This window comes from Morus notabilis, unplaced genomic scaffold, assembly GCF_000414095.1.
Source record: "Morus notabilis unplaced genomic scaffold, ASM41409v2 Scaffold392, whole genome shotgun sequence".
NCBI lineage: Eukaryota > Viridiplantae > Streptophyta > Magnoliopsida > Rosales > Moraceae > Morus > Morus notabilis.
In genome coordinates, this window is record NW_010367553.1 from 12,432 (window position 1) to 27,903 (window position 15,472).

General features: G+C 32.9%; 2 protein-coding genes across 5 annotated transcripts; one reads left to right on the forward strand and one right to left on the reverse strand.

The window, feature by feature from the left end:
• Window positions 1-1,274: 1,274 nt before the first annotated feature.
• Window positions 1,275-4,348, forward strand: LOC21388480 (transcription factor bHLH112). 4 transcript variants are annotated; one of them, XM_010112712.2, is made up of 8 exons: window positions 1,275-1,840; window positions 1,932-2,535; window positions 2,651-2,782; window positions 2,898-2,963; window positions 3,113-3,178; window positions 3,298-3,354; window positions 3,462-3,610; window positions 3,735-4,348. In XM_010112712.2, exons 1-8 carry the CDS (start codon window positions 1,464-1,466, stop codon window positions 3,775-3,777), a joined length of 1,494 nt encoding a protein of 497 aa, XP_010111014.2. In that variant the 5' UTR covers window positions 1,275-1,463; the 3' UTR covers window positions 3,778-4,348. The 4 variants fall into 4 exon arrangements, with proteins under 4 accessions (XP_010111014.2, XP_024030962.1, XP_024030961.1 ...); XM_024175194.1 differs by having other exon boundaries at window positions 3,801-4,348; XM_024175193.1 differs by having other exon boundaries at window positions 3,113-3,172.
• A 6,919-nt stretch (window positions 4,349-11,267) lies between these two features.
• Window positions 11,268-15,036, reverse strand: LOC21388481 (probable NAD(P)H dehydrogenase (quinone) FQR1-like 1). Its single transcript, XM_010112713.2, has 4 exons — window positions 14,930-15,036; window positions 13,012-13,105; window positions 11,824-12,086; window positions 11,268-11,706 (listed from the first exon to the last, which is right to left on the reverse strand). The coding sequence occupies exons 1-4, from the start codon at window positions 14,950-14,952 to the stop codon at window positions 11,475-11,477; spliced, it is 612 nt and encodes a 203-aa protein (XP_010111015.2). The 5' UTR covers window positions 14,953-15,036; the 3' UTR covers window positions 11,268-11,474.
• Window positions 15,037-15,472: the final 436 nt, after the last annotated feature.

Consider the following 15,472-nt stretch of genomic DNA (forward strand, 5'->3'; position numbering starts at 1 on the left):
CCTTTACAGGAATACTACAAGTTTTAAACTTCGATTAAAATATGTCAGGAGGCATAAATTATAATAGAGAATGCCACAGTTAAAAATACTTAAAAATCGTAAAATTCATAAAAATCATTTATATATATGAAAAACCACAAAACATCTTATAAAATTTAAAATACTAAATCAAATACACAAAAAGATAAGCATAATTTTGGTCAAATTACAAAATTTAAATGATGTTATTGTGGTATATTTTGTAATAATTTTTGTGCCTATGCAAAAGTCAATCCAACCTTAAAAAGCACGGCATATTGGAGACTTCTACTTATATCACAAATTCATTTTCAAATATGTATTATTCTTTTAGTTATATAAGAGATTTTCTTTTTTAAATAAAAAAGGTAATTTGATTGCTAGAACGTTTGTATGTGATGCCATACTGTATTGAGTCTATTGACACGACATGTCATGTGTGGGGTTGGGTCAGGACTCAGGAATTTCTATATTCTCTCTCTCTTTAATGTCAAAAGAAAAAAGAAAGCAAACATATATAATTTTTTTTTTTTTTTTTTACCAGAAAACTGAACCGAAACCATAGATAATTTAAAACAAGCGAATAATTGCATTATATTTGTTTTCACAAAGATTAAGGAGCTTATCTTGTGGGCTTTTATATACATATATCTTGCAGTGCTTGGAATTACATTCACAACGAACTACTTTTGCTTACAATGATATGTTTCTTCTTCTTTTTTCTATTCCTGAAGCTACAAAAAGTGACCTTCACGCGCTACAATGGCTCCCGGGGAATTAGGAAACGTAACCTACAATCAATACACCTGGACCATCAACTCCTTAACGGTCCTGATTAAAAGGTTCATCCTATGCTTTTACAATTCCAACCGTCTGATCTGATTTCAACCATAAACTTAAAAAAAAAAAAAAAAAGAAAGTATATCACTCGTCCAAAACTATGACGTGCCCATCAGATCATATACACATGCACATGCACAAAATCACCATCATCATCATCATCACCATCATACCACCATATCCCTTTATTCATAAGGAACAAGAATTTTCCAAAACATATGCACTTAAATTATATGATAGAAGAAGAAGAAGAAGTTAAATAAAAAATTTAATCCCAAATCGAATACGATAAAATAAACAAAGGTGAAAAAAAGAAAAGCAAATTTAAAGAAAAATTCGATTCCAAATTATGCTCTTTCACACTCTCTCTCCTCTCCTCATTTGTCCAATTATCATCTCAGTAGAAATGTCAACCGGATACCTGTAAAATTAGTTTGCACAACATCCGTACCACTCCCATTCACATATATATAAATCCCAACCTTAACCCCCAAGCCACATATATATTGTCTATATATATGTATATTTGAATACACGACCCGTCATATTATATATAATACGTCAACCCAAAGAGGAAAATATACACATAAAAGAGCTAGCTAGCTATGGCTGAGGAGTTTCAGGGCGGGATTTGCGGCGGAAACTGGTGGAGCTCATCGAGAAGCGTGTTCATGGCGGCGTCGCCGTGTTCTGTGGGGCTAAGTCATGACGTGGCGGGGTTTGGTTGGCCGAGCCATGACATGGTTGACATCAAGCTGGCAAGGTCTTCCCCAGGAGACACTAATTCGGTTTGTGATAGTACTTCTAATAACAATATTCATAGTGGATTTCAAGAAGTTCAAAAGCCTCAATACCAAAGTCACGATAATATTAACTCCGTCAGTGGTAGCGGCAGTAGTGTTTTGATCGATTCCACCGCGCAAATGATGGGTTTTAGCCTCTCAACCTCAGATTTGAACCAATCCAATAACAATTTTCTCAAGTAAGTACATAAAATTACACGATTTGATTGTGTTATTATAAATTATTAGTTCTAACTTATTCTACAATATGTATTTGATTTGTTACAATAGTAGCGGAAGAGCAGAGAGTAACAATATTTATTCCATGCTTCAAGAAGACATGGGAACAAAGTTGAATTACCGGCAAGAAATCGGTTTATTAGATTCGTCCTCTACTCAAATCCCAAAAGATTTCTCTGGTAACTGCAGTACGGTGACGACAAGCCAAGCCTTGTCGGCGGGCTTACCGGTGAGCTCATCACCGTCTTATGTGTACGGTTCGTCGACGACGGCGACGTTGTTGCAAAGCTTGTTCGACGACGAAGCTCATCATGATCATCAACTACCACAACAAAATTCCTTTTCCAACAACAACCGACCTATCAACTATAATAATTCGTCGTCGACGCCGGTCAATTACGGGTCTAATAATTGCAACAACAATATGGTATCATCTTCTTGGCCTAGATTCTCAGCGCCAAAGCAGTTACAACAACAGCCTGGCGGTCTACACTTCTCCAATAATACACCTTTTTGGAACGCCTCAGAGGCTGCAGGCCAAAACAACAACAATATCATCGGCCGAGCCGGCCTTTTTACTTCGCTGCCGCAGCAATTACAGTACGTGACACCTTTTGAAGAGAAACCCAAGTGTAATAACTTCACGACCACAAAGGTAAAGTTGATTGTAGTTTTGTTTGAGACCATGAAAAATATTATCATTTTAGCTGCTAGGGTTTGAAGGCTTATATATACTATAGTTAATGATTTAGGCGTTCAAAAATTTTCAGCCTAATGAAGACGTTCAGGACTCGGGATCTGTTGTGAAGAAAAGTAGTAGTGGTAGTATTGGTGATCATCATCAACAACCTGTGCTCAAACGAGCTAGAATCGAAACGCCTTCGCCATTACCAACTTTTAAGGTACCACACATATTTCATCAAGCTTAATTTTTCTTAATAATAAACATGAAAATGGGTGGATAAGAATTTTGAAGTTTTTTTATTTAATTTTTGATTTTTTTTTTTGGGGTAATAGGTCCGGAAAGAGAAGCTGGGGGACCGAATCACTGCTCTCCAGCAACTAGTTTCGCCTTTCGGAAAGGTAAACTTTTGGATTTTTCTTCGACTTTTTTTTGAGAGAGTAATGGTACAGTGAGAAAGAAGAAAAGAAAAACTTTCCGTGTTACTAAAAACAAAAAATCCAATTGTACATCCAAAAGCTTACCCTTTGAATCGTATTTTTCGTTGCAGACTGATACAGCTTCCGTTCTACATGAAGCCATCGAGTACATAAAATTCCTTCACGATCAAGTCAGTGTACGTTTCCTTAGTATATATGTTAGTACTAGACTAATAATTATTAGAATTTAATTTCCTTGTCTGATATTACTTGGGTTTAGTAATTGTAAAAAGTTTCTTTAATTATGTGATTTCAGGTTTTAAGTACTCCGTACATGAAGAATGGGGCTTCTAATATTCAAGTACAACAACAGGTAGAACTTGGAAAAGAAGCTCTTAATCAATTATAAATCTACGATAAACAGTACTATTAACCAATTATATTATACGTATGAGGGATTAATTATGTAATTAACCGCAGGGTTCGATTAAACCGAAGGACCAAGAAATTAGCCCAAAACAAGATCTGAAAAGCCGAGGACTCTGTTTGGTTCCTATTTCAAGCACATTCCCAGTTGCAAATGAGACCACTACTGATTTTTGGACACCAACATTTGGAGGGACTTTCAGGTGATCATCACAAGCTATACATATATATATACACACATATACACAAATATATATATATATATAGCAGCAAGCATCAAAGTAAGGATTCTACTAATTATGGTACTCGTAACACTAATCAAATTAGCCAGTGGGTAATATGGAGTTTCTCATATTGTTGGTGGACATGACAAATGGTTGTGTATGGAAAAAGGTAGCTGAAGCCACACAATTGCCGTGATGTACCAGAGAATTGAAAGAAAGAAAGGCTAAAGAAAGAATGGTATAAAAGGAGAAAGTAAAGGAAAGCTAGCTAAAGAAAAGACAATGATTTTTCTTGAGAGGGAGAGAGACAGACAAGTGCTGGGCCAGCTGCGAGAAGATCAATGATGTAGGGTAGAAAAAGGAATTATGTATGGGTATGAAGTTTATTATTAATTACGTATTAATAATGATAGTTAGGTTTTATATTAATATTATATAAAGAGATCAGGTGGGTTAGGAGCAGGAACAGGTGCTAAATTTAGCGGAAGTCGACATTAGTTTGCGGATCATTGTTGTCGTTTGTTTATGTTCTTGTTGTTTATGTTGGTTTTTTTTTTTTTTTTTTTTTTTTTTTTTTTTTTTTTTATTTTTTTCATGTTGACAAAAATAGCTGAATTTAGCAGATGGGGGATACTGAACCTTATGTTCCTGTTGATGTATATGTATACATGGGCCCACACCACCTTTTATTATTTGAGAGCAAGAAATCAATTATTAAAGAACAAAAAAAAAATGGAGATGAAGAATTAATAATAAAGTAATTTATTTTCTTTATTGTATCATTGTTAAATGGACTATCGTGAGACTGAGTGGAGGTTATTGAATTGGGGGTCCTGAGTCCCAACTTTTTCGCACTTTGTTTATGTGTTAGGCATGTGATGGTGGAAGTCAGAGAAAGGCCCACAGTGGCTGTTTTAGGGTTTCTGGCTCATATCACAGAAAAGAAAAGAGAGTTACTTCTGCATGCGCGAGTGTGTCTTCGCGCGCGCGTGTGAAACACCAAATATGCCTATTATATATTATATTTTATATACATATACATACATACATATACACACACACTATATACTATATTGCATATACAGAGCATTGTGCTTCCTGTAAAATGGCCATATTGTAGTGCACCCATGTGTTAACAAATACGTGATTTGGACAATTCTCAGCCACTTGATTAGAATATAAATTCTCTGGAATCAAAATAAGCGTTTGCATCCATTATTTATCAATATCTATAACAACACTTTTTAGATAAGCTAAGGTAATTAAATTAGAACTAAGCTTATATCCCGCTTCTTTAATAGGCCTAATAATTATTGGTACCCAGCTCCAGAAATATTTATAAGATGTATTCTTTAAAACAAGGATTTATTAATTCGCTTCACCAAATTATTTCGTTAGTCTAAAGATATATATAACATGACATGGTGGGGATACGCCTAAGACTCTTTGGTCTAGTAATGGGCAGGAAGGTTAGGGAGGGGTTTTAGGTAGGAATGTAAGTTCGATCCTACTTGTAATTTTTATTTATTATATATCTATAAGAAGAAGATATATATTAGAAAAATGTTAACATTAATTTTTTTCATTCTCTTTATCACTTTTTACATTTACTGTATAATACGTAAACTCTACGGTTTTATTTTCTGTTTAAATAATAATATATCATGTTAGTGAAGTCAACGTGTCAAACAGTAAATGTAGAGAGCGACTAAGAAAGTGACATAAAGAGTGATACTAATCTTTCTCTACATATTATATATAGATTTCTTTCCCAAAAAAAAAAGTAAGAAAAAATTGTCATGGTAAGAATATATACATGAAGATACAAAAATATGGGGGTTGGGTACGTGCATATATATATTGACTACTTATTCCCCTAACGCAGATAATGCTGATCAGCAGTACTAGTTCTATTGGCTTCACTTATGGGGCTTGTCTTAAAGAAGACAGTTCAAGATGGATCACATGCATTTTCTATTATTAGCTCTTCTGTAAAGTTGTAACATCCTTAAAAACAGCTAAAACCAGATCATTAATTATGGGTAATCTTATATTTAATCATTACGTGTTTTCTAGAGCTTATTCGTTCCGGAACTTTTGTTAAGCTAATTGGGAAACATTTTCACCACTTTTCCCAGCATGAACATGGCAAAAACACACACTTTTGTTTTCGAGATATCCATAATGATAATTGCAATAAATACGCTGACAATAGGATACTGAATCATCAAGAGTATATATATATATATATATATATCCCTGTAGCTAGTCATGTGATCATAGTACCCTTTCGAATTTATTAAAATCTAATTTGGGTTCATTTACGACGGAGCTGCAATTTCAAACAAGGAAGACTAGCCTTATTAGTGTAGAGTTTGGTATCACAGTACTTTATATACACACACACATACATAAATATTTGTTGTGGCATCCTTTGAAGTTTGAACCATGGAGAGAGAGAGGAAAGCAGTAGAGAGAATGGAATCATCCATAGAAAAGATATATTAATATTACAAAAAAAAAAACCTGATTATTCCATTTTTAAGGGAATATAAAAGACTTGTTAGTTTGTAAAAGTACTTTCAACTTTATTTAAAATTTGACGAAGTTCCTTACTTTATCAAAAAAATTGACAAGTTCCTTTTAAGCCGCTCCTCTAGCTATTCGTGACCCCCTATCTCCAAATGAGGCTAATATTAATTAGAGTAATGATAGGGACTCCAACTTAAATCTTAGTTTTTATGTATTAATTGATGTGTTATGTTAGAGCATCTCTAATATAATGATATAATTAATGTGCCAATTGTAAATTTAACATTTGAGTGCAAAAAATACTCTCCAATACAATGTTATTTGTTGTGCCAAATTTCTCATATAATAATATACTTTATGACAAATTTTTCACCAAGTATAGCATATGAGAAATTTAGCATCTGATTATTATTGGTTGAAATGTTTATTTTTTTCTTGTCATCAATGCAACTTTTACATTTTCTAATTATTTTAAGAATAAAAGTTTACTTTCACAACTTCCAAAGCTTAATAATTATGAAAAAAGTAGATTTAACATTTCAAATAGTATTATGCATTGGAGTAAAAATGAAAATAACATACCATATCATAATTTTTAATGTTAAATATAAAATTGGCAGTAGTATTTGCATTAGAGATGGTCTTAGTTGCCATCTTTTTATTAGTAGATGCAATATTTTTTATTAATTGGCGTGACAATATTTTAAACGTCCACCAATATAAAATTGACAACTCACATATCAAATCAGTTGGTACATAAGAGTTGAGATTAGAGTCAGTGTCCCTGTTATTATCCTATTAATAATGAAAGAGATAATTTTCTTCACTAAGGGAGTAGAATATTTTGTGTATGTGGAATTATTAAAGGAAGAACAAATTTGTCTACTAACATCAGCATGAAATGTACAGCTATATATACCTGATGGAGGCCAAATATATTACAACCATGCAATCATTTTCAGAATAGTGATTATATTTTTTGACGAAACTGATTTGCCGAAGGAATTCTATTTAGATTTTACTGAAAATAAAATATGAAAATGAGTATCACCATATTAATTATTCTAGTCACTAGTGTGCGTTATAGCGTGTCCAATTAAATTCTAAGTTTGTGAAGTCTAATTTGTTATGTAACAGATCGCTTGTTCCCTTCGCCTTCTTCTAATAATTAACTTCTAAGCATGCAAATCAGAATCATCATGTGAAATTCCGACATGAAAAGAAGCTAATTGTCATTCTTTGTTTAAAATAAGCAGATATCCTAAATTGTAGCTGATATAAAAAAAAAAAAAAAAAAAAAAAAAAAAAAAAAAATTTTAAAAATAAAATTAAAGTGATGCGAGTGTGATTGATATGATGTATCAATTAGGCGCTAGTGTTTAGAAATTCAGGAGAACCAAATTTGAAAAGCCTAAGCAATTAGTATGCGAATTTCAAATATAGAAACTTAACATTGAAGAATCCCTTTGAAAAATGACTAATCATGAGAAAGAAGAACTTTAATTGTTAAATCTTGCTGGTTGGTATCTCTTGGCACCTGCTTTTTTTTCATCTTTTGGTGACTTTCTTGAATTGATCGGCCAAAGGATGTTATACCATATACCTCCAAGCATCAGTATCAGTACCGTTCTCTCTCTCTCTCTCTCTCTCAATGGAATTCAATTCTGATATATATATATATATATATATATATATATATATTTCTCTCCTGAGATGTGGTTATATAACTAAGTAAAAAGAAGAAACATAAAAGGAATACTAAAAAGGAAAAGCATATTGGCATCATTGTGATATTAGTAAAGTAATATATGTGCTTTGTGTGTTTCTATATATGTATGACACTCAACAATTTCAATTTTGCTTTAATGGCACTTCTTTTTCTTGTTTTGGCTAATCAATGGCAAACTATGCTTGTCTTCTGCTACAAGTTCTTTTGATTACATGCTTAAAAAGCTTTGCCTCTTTTTTTTTTTTTTTATTATTACTTTGAATCTAATTCAACATACACGTATATCTAGCGTCTCACGCATCAAAGTTGTACATGATCAACCCTTGTGGTCGATCTACCTGTTTCTTCTATGATTTGCTTCTGTGTGGTTTATTTAAAAACAAATAAATAAATAACAAAAGTTTGATATTTCTAAGTTCCATTTTTCTTTTTATCCAAGAAAAAAGGAAATGAGTAGTACCCTTTTAGATTCTGTATGTACATAATAGCTAGCTTTGTTGATCACAAACCTTTTATATTACCCTTTGAATCTACTGCCTAGTGGTGATCCCATTCAAAAGGAGTTATATGATCTTTTCTCAGCTATCAATAAGGAGGTTAGCATAATATGAAAAGAAAAAAACAAAAACAAAAAAGTTGAGAGTTTCTGGTGAAGGAAGGCTAAAGACTGTTTAAGGTTCATATAGTAGGCACAATATATACAACAAAAGTACATATATCGCAGTTGAAAATTTGTTGGCAACAAAAGTAAATATTATCGCAGTTGAAAATTTATTGGCTAAGGGAAATAAAAGCTTGCAAAGCGTGATGAGAAAAAGACTGATAAGATTTCCTTTTCCTTCAACATTCATCAAGCATGAAGGTAACATCATCATTATATATGCTTTGATCCTCATGATATGTGGTTTGAAATTTGAGACAATAATAATATAACGCAAAAGTAAGGCTCGGGTAATTAATTTCATTTTTCCTTCCCTGCGTTCTCATGAAGACAAGACTAACAATTACTCTTTAACTTGGCCATTAAGTTGTTCTGGATGTGTAACACGACACATGGTTATCTCAAAAAAAAAAAAAAAAAAAAAAAAAAAAAAAAAAAAAAAAATTTTGTCTCACAATTCACATAAACATATATGTACTTGTGCAATCTGAAGAGATTTTACGATCATATCATCTATCTCTTGTGACATGATTTTTTTTTTCTTTTTTAGTAATATTATAGTGCCATTTGGTTAGTGACGTAGACAATGAAGACCTAGGGGTTCAAGTCCCCCTCAACTTTTTTTTTTAGGAAAATAGTAGAAAATATGCCAATATGAAAAGCTCAAGAAAATATATAGGCCAATTTTTAGTTATAGAAATTAATAGGCTATAACTTGTCAAGTTATGGTTCATAACCAGATAAGTTATGAACAAACTTGTCAAGTTATGGTTCATAGCCAGACAAGTTATGGACAATTATGGACAATAACTTGTCAAGTTATGGTTCATAACCAGACAAGTTATGGACGAAAATAGTAATTTGACCTATTTATTAACTTATGTAAACTATTGACCTATTAATTTTAATTCATCTCAAGTCTTGACCTATTTCTCTCTTTCTCCCTTTTTTTTTATTTCCTTTTTTTACCTATTTACGTATACGTGTATATATGTATATATATGAGAACACTTTTAGAAAATTATACATAATCCCATCTAAAAAGTTTAAAATACAATATTATTTCCTTTTAATTTTTATTGTAGTTATTAGCCACCACTCATAAAAATTTCCGTTTTGTCATTGCGTTTGGTTCATATATGCTTGGATTTTGAACCACAATTGAAATCTTTATGTTAAAATATTTTATGACATAAAATTTGTGTGTGTTTTTTTTATTAACCTATGAACCAAATGGTAAGTAAAAATATACTACTAGGAGATTTGTATTGATTATTATAAATGCTGTGGTGGTTATCTATACCATAGATCTATTAGAATTAAATAGCTACTTGGCTTTCAAGGGAACGGAATTAGATGGCTATCCCAAAAGTAAGAAAGACAAGAAGAAGAAAATAGATTGAACAGAATGAAAAACCAAGCAACCGAGCAACAGAAATGGTCGTTTGGAACCAGGAGAAATGCTTTTAGCTGAATGTGATGCAAAAAAATTTATGGATCACTCCAATCTTTGTCTGCCTACTCAATAGCATGTGCCTGCTCTTTGTTTGGGCTCTTGCCTTATTATGGCATAAGAGTTGGGCAAAGCCTTCTTTTTTAATTGGACTTTCTCATCAAAATCCAGCCCCAATAAATTCTCTCTCTCTCTCTCTGCTCTAATAAATCTCTCTCTCTCTGCTCTAATAAATCTCTCTTGCTCTCTCTGCCACAATAATCTCTCTCTCTGCCCTAATAAATCTCTCTCTCTCTCTGCCCTAATAAATCTCTCTCTCTCTCTGCCCTAATAAGTCTCTCTCTCTGCTCTCTTACTTTGGTACAGACTACAGAGAGTATCTCTCTCTCTGTTTCTCTCTCTGTTTACAGAGAGCATCTCTCTCTGTCCTAATAAATCTCTTACTTTGGTACATTAAGTACCATTCATTGAGTAGATTTTTTAGAAGACGGTTCATGAATTAGAATTATGTGATTAAAATTATTTTTAATTTATGTGTATATTTTATGAAAAAAAATACTATAATAAATCACGAACTATGATTCCATCATCAAGAAACAAATTTAGGTACCAAACACCCCCTTACTTTGGTACAGACTACAGAGAGTATCTCTCTCTTTCTCTCTGTCTCTCTCTGTCTCTCTCTCTGTCTACAGAGAGTATCTCTCTCTGTCTCTCTCTCTCTCTCTCTCCCCTAATAAATCTCTTACTTTGGTACAGACTACAGAGAGTACCATTCATTGAGCAGATAACTTTTTAGAGGATATGACAAGGACTTATCCCTGAAGCTACTACCCTATTCCGAGAGCTTGTAACAAGCAGATAAGCTTGATTTTTTTTTCTTTTAATATGTCGTGGCCGTAGGACCTATGACTGTCACTATATTAAACAGAAATAAAACCACTTAGGTCACACACTCACACATATAATCACTTAGCTAAGTTTAAACTCCTAACTCATGCCTTTTATTTATATACGAATATAATTCATGGTGTTATTTTCCATTTTTTAGGAAAAAAAGAAAAAAAACTTTTATACCAATTTTGGGACGTGGCAAAAGAAGTTTGAATGTAGATCTTTAGTATGTGCATCAGTGCATGCGTTCTTAAAAGTTATAACTTATGTATGGGATTGTCCAAGAAAAAAAAAATGTAAGGAAAAAAGTCCTCAGGCCTTCTGTGATCATTTTGTACGACGAGATGAATAAGTAATTGGTTCTGCCTCACTTGGACAAGGAATGAGAAAAGGTCTTAAGCAAAGATATCATTTTATCCAACATCCCCATACAGTATAAAGTAGCACATATACCAAACAAAGCAATAGTTTACGAGAACATGAAGTTGGAAAATTAAGACTGTTGAATAGGAAAGTATTTTGTGCAAGTATAGAAAAATGCTGAATAGTGAATAGGTAAGTATGGTGAACGAACTCAAGCAGTTCCCTTGAGCTTCTTAGCAACACCGGCAAAGTACTTCCCCTGGTGGAAAGCTTGCTGTAGCTCTAGCTCCGATGGTTGCCTTGTGCCGTCCCCAGCAAAGGTTCCCGCACCGTAAGGGCTGCCGCCCTTAATATTCTCCATCTCAAACATGCCAGCTCCAAATGTGTATCCAATAGGCACAAAGATCAATCCATGGTGAACGAGCTGCGTGATGGCAGTCAAGCTGCAAAGTTTTTCGAATACGAAGGTCAAATTTCAAACTGTTAACGTAGAGTTCACTATCATGATACTTTGGTTGTGAAAAATGAGACAAAAAGTTCTGGAAGAAATGGAAACTCACGGAGTAGTCTCTTGTCCACCTCCTTGAGATCCGGTGCTGTAGAAAATTCCAGCAGGTTTGCCTGCAAGTTGTTGTGTTCTCCACAAACCCCCAGTAGCATCAAAAAATGCTTTAAATTGTGCAGCCATCATTCCGAATCTGGTTGGGAAACCAAATAGTAACCCATCAGCCTCAGCGAGTTCATTAGGTGTAATGATAGGGACATCACTCTTTGACGGAGCGCCCATTTTTCCAAGAACCTCATCTGGCAGCGTCTCGGGTACCTGTTGAGGTGCAAAATTTAAATGATAAGCATTAGCATACTATAATTTTTGCTCAGAAGACAAATCAGATTTGTTATACAAAAACTGAATCTTTTTGAAGCATACGGTTACTGCTAGTGGAAAAAGGAAAATTCAAGAAAAGCGCTCATACATATTACATTTTTGTTCAGTAAGTATCATTCATATTCCATACATGTATCCTGGAGAAGCTAAAATTAGGACAACAGAGTTTTAAAGAAGGCTACAAAAAGGCATAACATAGCTGTTAAACATCAAGGCATCATAAGACGTTATTTAAATAAAATAAAAAAAATAAAAAACATGGCATCATATTGGACTTTAATTAGGAAGGAACAACCTGCATTTAATTCTCCAGAAAAAAAAAAAAAAACAATCAAATTAATCGCGATATGCATTTGGAACTTGTTTCAAAATGATTTTGTTTTTTGTAAGAAAATGAAAATGAAAACGTTTTCAATCTCAGACATAAATCATTTTAAAAATGCATTTAGTAGTTTTATCAGGAGATTGTTTTCAGTATAAAAAAATCCATTAATGTCTCTATCTCTCTCTCTCTCCGCTCGAGAGAGGAAAAAATGAAAAATGACTAAAAGTCGTTTTTTATTTCTCTCTCATTTTACACTAAACTAAAAAATCATTTTGATTTCCGTTTTTTATCTTTAATTGTGCCAAACGTCGTTTCTCTCCCGTTTTCATTTTTTTTTCTCAAAAAACGTGAAAAACAAAAACAAAAACAACAACAACTCCAAACACAAATATTCCAAATTTTTAAGCATGCTGCATTTCTCCCTGTTTTGAGAATTTAATTGCCGGTAAACATCTTTAGGTAAAGCCAGTAGGAAAAATAAAACAAATAAATAAATATTATGCATTAGTGGTGAAGAATTCAATGACATTTTCGCACCTGCCATAGCTTTGCTTCTACTCCCTCAACTGATGCAGCTCCTTTTTGTATCTCTTCGGCGAGCTTTGCAACGTGTCCATACATGGAATAGTAACTGAGCAAGCATTTGGGAGTTTCAAAATTTTATTCAGTTAGCAAGCTTCATAACAGTGTAGAACACATAAGATTTAATTATATACAGTTTTAAGGACATGATGCAGACCATATCTCCCAATTATATTCCTCTTACAAGGCCAAAGGTCGTTAGCCCGGGGACCAAAACATTTGAAAAAAAAAAAAAGCACACGATACTTAAAAGATAAGCAAGATATTTTTGTTATGGTGACAGTAAAATGGCCACACAGGATGATGGGACTCTTACAAGAGAAGTTTCCTACAAAGTTTGACTTTGATGTCGGTATAAATTATTAGCCATACCACCAGTGCATCAATCTATGTCATCACTTGGTAGTGACACCACATAGTTCAAAGACTATAAATTGGAGAATTCTATAATTGAGAACGATAGAAATACCCTGCTGGTGGAACACAGTTCTTAACCATAAGAACAACTGAGGTAGACCTTTTTTACTGTTTGATCAAATAAGAATCGTATTATCAAATTAAATAAAGTGTGACAATTTAACAAAATCCGACGAAGATCTTATACCTCAAAACTGTGTTCTACCAATAGAATATATTTTTATATCCAATAAATTTTAGTTAACTTGTTTGATAAAACAAATAGTTACAGTACATAGTAGCGCCACCAATAATATCCATCCCGTATAACCCACTTTGTTTTCAATGAAAAGGTAAAACAGAAGAAACGCAGAAGTAAGAAAAAACCAAGGAAAAAAATACCAAGAAAAAGTCAATACTAAAATAGTTGCACATGAGAAAGTGTACCAGAACCCATCTCAATAATGATGATTTCTGAAACCACACGCTGTACAATTTTTCCCTCCCAATCATGATTTATAAGGGTTAGTTTAGTTTTCACTTTCATATTAATCACGTCATCTCAACAAGCTTTATATAATTCCTACAATTATCAAAATCATCCTTTTTGAATAACATGCAAAGTTAATGTTTCAACTTTAGCTAATTGCAGGCATCAAAACAGCATGACTTGACTCTTCAACAGATGACAATTATCAAGCCATGCCAAAACTACAGAGCCCTTAGCCCCCCAAAAGCCAGAAACTCTTCAAGACATATTTATGACTTTGCTTTTTCACGAAAGAAGATAAAAATTTTGCAATTTTTAGCCTTGATCTAGGCCTCTACGATAAAAATCTTTCTATGTTGTAATCATTTGATCTCTGGCTGACAAGCCAAAATTAAGCACTAGAGAGAATTGGCAAATAGTCTCTGCCTTTCAATGTAATAAAAGCGTTTTGACTTGTTTCTTTCAACCACAAAAAATAAATAAATAAATAAATCCAAGAATCGTCACACAAGAATGCAAAGGAAAAAAGAAAAATAATTAATTAATTAAAAAAGAAAAAGCTACCGGACTTTAGCAGGAAATTCCTCAAGATAGTTGAAGTATTGCAAAATGTATTCACCACTGAAGAACATAAATTTTTTTCATCTATGAACAGGTCAGCCATGAAAAATTCTTCACGACAAGAAGATTGGATAAAGTTACTCTTGAATCACCCAATGCGAATTCAACACTGGCGTCATAAAAAAGCCACCAGATTTTCCAATTCAGCAATTCCTTTGTTTAAACAAACCCAGAAAACGGTTCCACTTTATTTAATCAAAAGAAAGAGAAAATGGAAAAATTGAAGGACCCAGAAATCATATATTGAGAGCGACTGGAAACAACTAATGGGGTTATCTAAATACGTTGAAAAAGGTGAAACCGGACAATAAAAAAGAGAGCACCACAATCAAAGCATAAACAAAAATAACAGAGAGAGAGACTCACACAATGTAGACTTTAGTGGCCATTGATGGAGGAGTTCGTGAGTCTCTGCGTGCGCTTTGGAAGAGCAAAAGACTTGTTATTGTTGTGGTGCGAGTGAATGGAACGTTGACAGGGAAGCACCAAAGAGGGGACCTCTATTTATAGTGCAGAGGAAGAAATAAAAATTATAATAGTAAAGAGGATTAAGGACCTTTAATTCTTCCGTTTAAATAAGTGATTTTAATTTATTAATAAAAATTTATAAAAAAATAATTAGTGAAAAATTTTTAATTTAAATTTTTTATAAAAAAATACCGTAATATAATAAGCATCATAATTTTAAATATATTTATTAAACGGATTTTACAGGTCGGCAGTAATTTAAAATTTTTGTCATTCTCACTTAATTTATGGATTTTAAAACTTTCACTTCATCATTTTTGTTAGAATTTTTGTCAAAATTAGATAGAGAAATAAGAATTAGGTATGGTCATGTAGTCTTCTTCTATTTATTTTCAACCAAAGTTCTAAATAAAAGGACACATGATTATAAAAATTACTTAT